The 9,675-nt window shown below is 37.0% G+C and overlaps 1 protein-coding gene across 1 annotated transcript; it reads right to left on the bottom strand.

Moving 5' to 3' along the window:
• LOC127419233 (ER degradation-enhancing alpha-mannosidase-like protein 2) lies at window positions 1-8,899 on the bottom strand. The gene is made up of 11 exons (XM_051660477.1): window positions 8,689-8,899; window positions 8,222-8,332; window positions 6,465-6,504; window positions 6,259-6,364; window positions 5,926-6,051; window positions 5,365-5,576; window positions 3,480-3,621; window positions 3,129-3,253; window positions 2,791-2,935; window positions 914-1,035; window positions 1-517 (listed from the first exon to the last, which is right to left on the bottom strand). The coding sequence occupies exons 1-11, from the start codon at window positions 8,793-8,795 to the stop codon at window positions 53-55; spliced, it is 1,701 nt and encodes a 566-aa protein (XP_051516437.1). The 5' UTR covers window positions 8,796-8,899; the 3' UTR covers window positions 1-52.
• Between the last annotated feature and the right edge of the window lie 776 nt (window positions 8,900-9,675).

Below are 9,675 nucleotides of genomic sequence, written 5' to 3'. Positions count from 1 at the left end.
TAAATTACAAACATAATCAACATCATTCCACATTGTTGAGAATAAAGTCTGTTCATGAGTTGTCCGAAAACACTTGACCCATAACAGCCAATTTGGCACTGAAAGGCTGAGTGGGACAGGAGAGCACAGGTTTCCTTCTCTCTCCTGGCTTTAGTGCTATGCTCTCTCGGGAGCCACCATTGCTTGGGTCCCTGTCCCCTGCCATCTCATCTGACTGGTCCATGGGAGGCCTGAGTGGTTCTGAGAAACTGAGTATGTCCTGGAGTTCCCTGCGTTCGGCTTGGTCTCGGCTACAGCAGTGGAGCGCCGCGGGGTCCAGCGGGTGGGCCTCCGTGTTAAAGATGTATCCCCCCGCACTTAGTATGCAGTCTCCCTGCACACCACCGAGCTCAAACTCTGTGCCAGTGTTATGAAGGAAGTTCTCAGGATCAAAGAGGAGGTAGAGGTATTTAATGGTCTCAGCCAGGAAGAAGGACTCCATACGGTTGTCCAATTTGTGGTCCCTTACGTCCTTCACCTTTGTCCGAAGCAAAAAGATATTCATTATTCATTCATTTTCAAGTTCAAATATAGTGGACCCAGACAGCATTTGGACACTTAAGCCACACTCAGAAATGTACAAACAAATGATCTGAGATTAACGTTGCGTTTCTGACCCACTTTTACAGTTATGTTCAACTAACTGGTCTCAAAGTGATTTTAAGTGGATGTATGAAGTCAGTTCCTGTTAAGTTCACACAGGTGTCCTGGCACAGTAATCACAAGTGTAGCTTTTCACATTAACTATGGACATGTTCTAATGTCTGACAACCTGAAAGAGTCCAAATAATCTTAATTTTGAACAGTACATCTATTGTTTCATAATTTAAAACCTAACAAACTGTGAAAAGTCGAGACACTCTGGAATACTCACAGTGGCAAAACCACAGTTCACACGGCTGATTTTGTCTATTGACTCAACGGCATCCCGGCCAAGCTGCATGAATGTTGGATCACCCGTGGCCTTGTACAGATACATGGCACTCTCTATCAACTCTGTAAAAATAACAAACACACACATAGTGATTAATTCAATTTCATTTATGTAAACGAGGACACAAAGCTTTTCAATACTATATTCCTAAATTCTTCCATTAGAGACAATAGAGTGCATCAGTGCCTGCTCACTTTTTCAGCTGTCTTGGTTACGGAAGTATTTTTCTGATACATTGTTTTCCATATGGATGTCATAAAGTTCTTCATAAAACCATTCTAAGTCATAAACCAAACGAACCAGCTCCAAAGTAAATTACAACATTACAAACTTTGATTTGAAGCAAAATGAATTGGCAACAGTTACAATAAGGTTGTACAGTCTTTGCTAAAATTAGTAAATGCATTAGTCATCATGAACTAAATTATTTTTTTAAACATCCTTTATTATTCTTTGTTAATGTTAATTAATGAAAATAAAATTGTTCATTGTTAGTTCATGTTAGTTCATAGTGCATTAAATACTTATAGTCAATTACATAATTTGCAATGCTTCATGGGATTGTAGTTCATTCCCCCCATTAAAGACATTATGTACACAGTCTTGTATGTATAGCTTTTTGTCAGATTTTCAAATACTTTGGTAAAACTTTACAAAAAGTTGTAGTCATTAACATTAGTTAATGACATTAACATGAACTAACAATGAAAAGCATGTTAATTTCAACATATACTAACACATTTTTTTTAAATCAAAAGTTGCATATGTTAACTTCAGTCATTACATGGCTCTCTGGAATACTCGATTCTTATTGGTCAATGGCGCCATCTAGCGGTCTGATATCTGTAAGTAACAACCGCACAACTACATATCAGACCGCTCATCCGGGTATCTGCGCCTTCTTTCCTGCTCCTTGGATCACTGTGCAATCTCTACAAGCAAGCTAATAAAAGAACTCAAATCAGTGTTTCATGTGCAACTATTGATTTATTTGGCAAGTAGTCTTGTAATAAGATTCATAATGAGCAGTCAGATGTTCATTAATTACAAAGTAAACACCAACAGAACTCTTGACGCAAACCCGAAGTGGATTTCCGCTGTTCAGCTATTTATTTCTTATTACAAAATTTCAACACAAATCAATATTTTATGTCCATTTTTATATCCCTTACATAAACAATATGTTTTAAATATATTTAAAATGTTGAGATATATACAAAAATACAAGCAGTTTGAGAATAGGAAGACTGGTTGCATCATTCACAGTGCTTCATGAAAGTGGGTGGCCGCTTAAGTGTTTTTGCCATGGATTGTTTGCCACAGCTCTCTGACTGGTGGAGCGTTTCTCTTCAGGATCACCAAGAAAATCCGCTGTTAAACTTTACTTTTTAAATAAAGTTTAAATAAAACGGATTGATGGCTTTATCAGAAATATATTCCATCGATTAATAACCTTGGAGCTTACATCTGGTTTGTCATTAAAGGTTTGTAATTTATCGTTAAAGATCAGTTCACTTATGGAGAAAATTAATGGAATTTTTATATCCGGAACCAGACACTGTTGCGCTTGACTGACCCTTTGCTAAACCCCACCTTAAGTGATACAGACCAATCCTATCTTAGCAACTGTTGCTGTCCACCATTTTCATCTGACAAATGTTTGCTGTTTTCCTAATGAACGTCAATGGGAGTCATGTGTTTGAGTAGTATTAAATAGAATGTTATAGGAATTATGGATTTTTTTTGTATCTTCATTTTTGTTTATTTGTTTTACTGTGTATCCGGTAGCAAATTCATGCCAGGTATATTATTGATACCTGGGCGTAGAGGGTAGCCCTCTCGCTTGTCCACCGTGTACCCTTGAGGAATGCTGTAGAATTCTGGGAGACCTCCAAACTGACGCCACACAGTGTAGTAGTTATGGAAGGTCTTTGTTGCACTGGAAATATCACCTATCAAGCTCTGACATTAAAAAAGAATACAAAACAACATATACAGCACATTACTTCAAGATGCCATAGGAATTCTCCTCTCAAGTGCAAATATGGATGACACCATGTAAAACCAGACAAACACAGACGTAGGTATGTTTTCTATTACCATACAAAAATGAGACCTTGTGGTGTTATGTATGGTAGAGTGTCTGCTATCTCACCTGCAATCCAGGCCAGAATGCCTCCAACGACTGAAACACAGGCATTGAAACTGTTCCCTTATGCATCTGCACCCACAGATACCAATCATCAAACTTAGTGTAGTTCTTTATGGACTTATCATATTCTGCAACACACATTTGAAAGTTGATAATGTTTTCATGTAAGCAAGAAAAGGTAAACAGCAATTAGTGGACAAAACGCAGTCAGTAACCATGAACAATATTAGCCACTGGTGTTCGAATTTGCTATTTTCATCAAAATAAATAGCCAAGCATCAGTTGCATACAATGTTTGTCTAACATAGCCACAGTTAGTGGGATGCTACAGTATAATAACAACTACATTTTTACCGTGAAACATATTTAGCAGTTCCTCGTCTTGCAGCATGATGGCTCCCTTCACAAGGTACTCGAAGTATGAGTCCACTCCAGCCCCGATCCCTGCGTCCTGAGCCACCCACTTAGAGGTGATGACATCTATATGGTTGCCCACCTGAAAAGACGGTACAGGTCACAAAAGAGTGACCCAGTGATCCAGTGTTAACTAGCTAGCAAAAAGCTAGAGTTATGTTAACTAGCAAAATGCAAACAGTGTTCATTTAAATCAGATCTGGAGCTTCGTAAGCTTTATGGCTCTGTTTGTGGAATACATAATCCAGGCAAAGAATGGAAGGATTCAGATAATATTGATCTGTTTTCCATGACTTTCCAGCTAACTGGTTCTAAACAAGAGCATTTGTATTATATGTAATCATTTGGATTGTACTTTTTTTTTTATTTATTTTTTTTTTTTTTTATAATCAGCGTGTCTTATTAATTGCATTTAAACAAATTAACACTTTGGTAAGAAAGCACCAGCTAAAACTTGAATGTATATTTTGTTAGAGGGTTGGGGTCGAAGCATAAACATCTGACAAGAGACCTTTCTGGATGGATTCAGTACAACTAATTGTAGATTATACAACATATATACAGTATGTTTTAGACAGAGAGTAGTACTGAAACATATTGTACTAACAGACAGACAAAAAGACAGACAGACAGAAGGATCAACGGAAAGACAGACAGACGGATAGACAGAAAGACACACAAACAGGCCGATAGACGGAAAGACAGACTAATAGACAGACGGAAAGACAGACAGACAGATAGATAGACAGAAAGACAGACAGATGGAAAGACAGACTAATAGACAGACGGAAAGACAGACTAATAGACAGACGGATAGACGGAAAGACAGACAGACAGATGGATAGACAGAAAGACAGACAGATGGAAAGACAGACTAATAGACAGACGGAAAGACAGATTAATAGACGGAAAGACAGACTAATAGACAGATGGATAGACGGAAAGACAGACAGACAGATGGATAGACAGAAAGACAGACAGACAGATATACAGACAGACAGATGGAAAGACAGACTAATAGACAGACGGATAGACGGAAAGACAGACAGACGGAAAGACAGACAGACAGATGGAAAGACAGACTAATAGACAGACGGATAGACGGAAAGACAGACAGACGGAAAGACAGACTAATAGACAGATGGAAAGACAGACTAATAGACACACAGAAAGACAGACTAACAGACAGACGGATAGACAGAAAGACAGACAGACGGAAAGACAGACTAATAGACAGACGGAAAGACAGACTAATAGACACACAGAAAGACAGACAGACAGATGGATAGACAGAAAGACAGACAGACAGACAGATAGATGGAAAGACAGACTAATAGACAGACGGATAGACGGAAAGACAGACAGACAGATGGATAGACAGAAAGACAGACAGACAGATAGATGGAAAGACAGACTAATAGACAGACGGATAGACGGAAAGACAGACAGACAGACGGATAGATGGAAAGACAGACTAATAGACAGACGGATAGACGGAAAGACAGACTAATAGACAGACGGATAGACGGAAAGACAGACTAATAGACAGACGGATAGACGGAAAGACAGACAGACGGATATATATGTACATAGACAGATAGATATACAGACAGACAGATAGAAAGATGGATAGACAGAAAGACAGACAGATAGCGGACAGACAGACAAATAGATAGATAGATAGATAGATACAGACAGACAGATAGATTTTCAGTAAAGGTTGGAGTTAAAACCAAAGAATTTATGATATGTGCTACTTAAAGTGTGTAAATGTAAAGTGTGCTGCAAACTCCTTGACCCACAGATTAAAAAAAAAAGATTTTACCAGGCCAATATCCGAGCGTGTTCTCCATAATGCCCTGAGAGCTTTGCGAGCCACATCCTCAAATACAGGGTCCCCAGTGAGTCGGCTGAGGGTGGAGAACTCCAGGATGAAGGTGCCCACTCCTGCAGTGCAGGTGACTGGCGTCTCAGTGGGATTAACGCCCCTCAGTAGGTTTACCGTGCCATATGGCATCCCTGTGGGTGTCTGGAATGCTGAAAACATATTAGATTGACAGCATGATTAGCCTATCAGGTGGAATGGCTAAATATTAATTCAAGAGAGAAAAGAAGTATGGCAGAATACCAATTCACATGCTATCTCTCCTATATACACTATAAGGCACGCCAGATTACGATAAATACTGTATATCCCAAATCAAATTACACAGAAAATTGTGTAACAATATAATACACATAAACAAAACAAAAACATTATATTCGCTCACTGTTGTAAACAAAACGTTTGGCTTAGCTTAAGTGGTATAACAACACGCTTCAGATAGCAATATAATTGCACTGTTACTTAATAATATGGTTTTGACATAGTTATCAACTCACTCACCAGGCAGCAGTTTGCGGGCAGCATCCTCTGCCATGCGCAGGAGGGGTCCAGAGCAGGGCCAGCCCTCCTCCACCTCCATCCCAGCACGCTTGGAAAGCAGATGGGCCGACAGAAGCCCCCCAACCACTGCAGGGAAGCACATTTGATCAAATGACCAGAAAAAAAAAAAACATACACTAGAGTGAAACTCAGGATAGCATTGCTTTAATGTCAAACACAATGACACCACAATGCCTATGACTTTTATTTTGAAACAAACAAGAAACCAGTACTGCAGGTTTAATGAGTTGAAATCTTCCATGCCAAAAAGGCTACACACTCTCAAGGTGTTACCTCGTATGTTTGTCTCGAACACAGACGCGTTCACATCAGTGTCAAAGTCAATCGTGTCCTGAAGCAGAGTGGCCACACGTTGAAACTCTGTGTGGTTTCCTAAAATCTGTGAACAGGAAGGAGAAAGGTACAGAAAACACCTGCCTGTGAACTCCAGGAAATCCACAAAATGTCACTGAAGAATTTTATTTAATTAAATGTCTTACCAACAATGTGTCCAAAGCATCAATGAGTGTGAGGGAGAAACTGAAGAAAAGAGAGAGAAATAGAAAGGTTACACACTGATAATATAAGACTTCTAAACATTCAATATCATGATCATTGCTTCGATAGGAGAAATTAACACTGTATGCTCATAAGGTGAATCTCATGAAAACATTTCACCCAGAAATAAAATATAAATAACATTTATACATATTATATTACCTCAGGGCCTGTTTTATGATCATTAAGACATTTTAGGACATAAAGGACGTTTTTATTATTATGACAATTTAAAGGGATAGTTCACTTAAAAATGAAAATTCTCTCATAATTTCTTCACCCTCACGCCATCCAAATGTGTATGACTTTTTTTCTTCTGCAGAAAGCAAATGATGATTTTTAGAAAATATTTCATCTCCGTAGGTCCATACAATGCAAGTGAAGGGTGAAAAGAAATTTGAAGCTCCAAAAAGCAATTTGAAGCTCCATATGACTCCAGTGGTTAAATCAATGTCTTCAGAAGTGATATAATAGGTGTGGGTGAGAAACAGATCAATATTTAAGTCCTTTTAACTATCAATCTCCACTTTCACTTTCACATTCTTCTTCTTTTGTTTTTTGGTTGGGGCTGGTCAAAGGAGGAGATTTTTTAGTAAAAAAGTACTTAAAAATTGATATTTTTCTCACATACACCTATTATGTTTCTTCTGAAGACACGGATTTAACCACTGGAGCCATATGGATTGCTTTTATGCTGCCTTTATGTGCTTTTTGGAGCTTCAAAGTTCTTTTCACCATTCACTTGCATTGTATGGACCAACAGAGCTGAAATATTTTTCTAAAAATCTTAATTTATGTTCTGCTGAAGAAAAAAAGCCTTACACATCTGGGATCGCATGTAGGTGAACTATTGCTTTAAGATTTTTTGCATTGTGACATTATTTTCAGGACACTTAAGCACATTTTACACCCCAATTTTCATTACCTTAATGCGTCCAGACCTCTTACTTTCCCTTTTCCCATTATATTCTTTTTTAACATTCTCTTTTTTGCTTTAAATACATTTTGGTGGTGGTTGAGGAGATTTTCCCGCTACTATGTAAAGCGCTTTAAGTGCCTAGAAAAGCGCCATATAAATGTAAGGAATTATTATTATTATTATTTTACCCAAAATTCCCTTTTCCAAGGTTTTTTTTCTAATTTCAATTGTTGTTAATTATCATTACTAAAATGGTGTACATATAAATATCAATACTTATATGTATTAAAGTACTAAAAGTCCTACAGTATTAAAAGTTATTAATGTAAGTAAAATAAGGGCAGTACAACAAATACTACCATAATGTACTGTATATCTACTACAACTTATATATATATATATATATATATATATATACCTAATTGTTATGAAAATAATGTCACAATGCACAATAGTCTTTATTTTCAACAGTATTAGGCCAAATGTAGTTTCATGTTTCTTTTTTATTATTATTTTTGGGGAGAAATAAATCCGGAAATGTTCTTGATTGGTTTCGTGAGATTCACCTACAGATGCTCAAACTCAATCACAATCACAAACAGACTTCTGGTCAATTACACTGAAAGAAAGAGATGAGAGAAGTTTTTGGATAGATACTCTTGAGAAAATAAACTTTGCTGACCTTTCCAATTGTATATTAAGTTCTGGGCCAAAAAGCCATTATATGTAAGAAACAGGGATGAGTGGTGTAAGGAAATTATTTCTATTAAAAGTTCGTACCTGCCCCATGTATCCTGTCCATCACATGTCAGTGGTCTCAACTCATCATAAGGATAGGCATTTTCCAAGTAGCTGTTGTAGGCATGATAAAACATGGACTTTATTCTGTCCCTGTTGAGACAAACACAAACAAACAACAAATGTTAAACTGTTTAACAAGGGCTAACTTTCAATGTTCTCCAGAGCAGTCTATATAAGCCACTAGTTACAAAGTATTACACTTATACAAGTGACAAGCAAACTTGTCCTTTAAGTCAGTAGTGTAGTAGACAATGAATATCCTGCTGACTGTTGTGTATTTATATAAGGACCATATGGCAAAGCTGATAGACTGACAGTAAATAGCTCTTCTTTAACACAGAGGGAATAGATCCAGTCCCTTATTCGTGACATGGTACAAACTACATCATGACCATCTTAAACAGTTATTACATGTCGATATTTAATGTAGTGTAAATAAATCTCACCTGTAATGAGACATTTCCTGCTCAGTGAAGTCTCTGCCTTTAACATGACTGATGATCGGAGACAGGTATGTGGCGCAAAAAACGGCGGAGAACAGGAAAGTAAGCATGAAGTAACGAGATGTGAGCAGATACAAATAATACAATAATAACGAGCTACATTGATATGCAGGATACTACAAATAGTGACAAGAGGAAGCGCGCGCACTGCGCATGCGTGTGAGCGAATGCTGACGTGCAGGTTGAACGCGCTGTTTATTTCAAAATAAAAGTCACAAGAGTTGTAAAGCGATTGGGAGAAAGTAAATTACCTCCACAAAAGGTGTGGGTAAAATAGAATAGAATAGAATAGAATGCATGACACATGAGACTAGATTTAGTATTGTGCTTTGATTTAAAATATTTTATTTAATAATAAAATAAAAGAATAAAATAAAAACAAGGCATGAAACACCAGCCTGTTTAAGATTGTATTTATTTTTAATAAAAAAATCTAATTCATACAAAAATTGGACTACAATACAATGTGATGTGATAAACAATAAAGTAGACTACCTATACTACAAAAAGGTAAACAAAACTAAATCTAACTTACAGAAAAAGTGTACTTACAGAAGAAATCAACAAAAACAAGACAGACATAAATGATCAGCAAAGAAAGCAGAAAATACATTTTAAAGGGACAGTAACTGATTTCCATAATGAGTTTCTGATTTCCCCTTCTCCTACCCAACAAATGCTTTAAAAGATTAATCAACTGAAAAGCGACAAAGTGCAACCATCCATTTATTGAAACAGCTTATCTTGTGTAATTGTATACTATGAGTGTGCAAGTAGTAGTGTTATAACCATAAGGACATACATCACTGAACATATTCTTGGAATATTTTAGCTTCTATACATTACTATTGTACTTTTGGCTCAATAGCACCAGATGTAAGTGTCCATATTCATCTAGATTATGTGTGTATATTATGTAATGAACAGTTT

The sequence above is a fragment of the Myxocyprinus asiaticus genome, chromosome 28, assembly GCF_019703515.2.
Source record: "Myxocyprinus asiaticus isolate MX2 ecotype Aquarium Trade chromosome 28, UBuf_Myxa_2, whole genome shotgun sequence".
Classification (NCBI taxonomy): domain Eukaryota; kingdom Metazoa; phylum Chordata; class Actinopteri; order Cypriniformes; family Catostomidae; genus Myxocyprinus; species Myxocyprinus asiaticus.
The sequence above is the reverse complement of the archived record's forward strand: the minus strand, read 5'-3'. Positions and strand labels throughout refer to the sequence as shown.

Excerpts from the sequence above, each read along its gene's own strand:
- LOC127419233 (XM_051660477.1), bottom strand. The coding sequence starts at position 8,795 with ATGCTTACTTTCCTGTTCTCCGCCGTTTTTTGCGCCACATACCTGTCT. Across the intron at positions 6,505-8,221 it reads GGACAGGATACATGGGGCAG|TTTCTCCCTCACACTCATTG; the intron begins GTACGAACTTTT and ends TCTTTTCTTCAG. Across the intron at positions 3,254-3,479 it reads ACTGCTAAATATGTTTCACG|AATATGATAAGTCCATAAAG; the intron begins GTAAAAATGTAG and ends TGTGTGTTGCAG.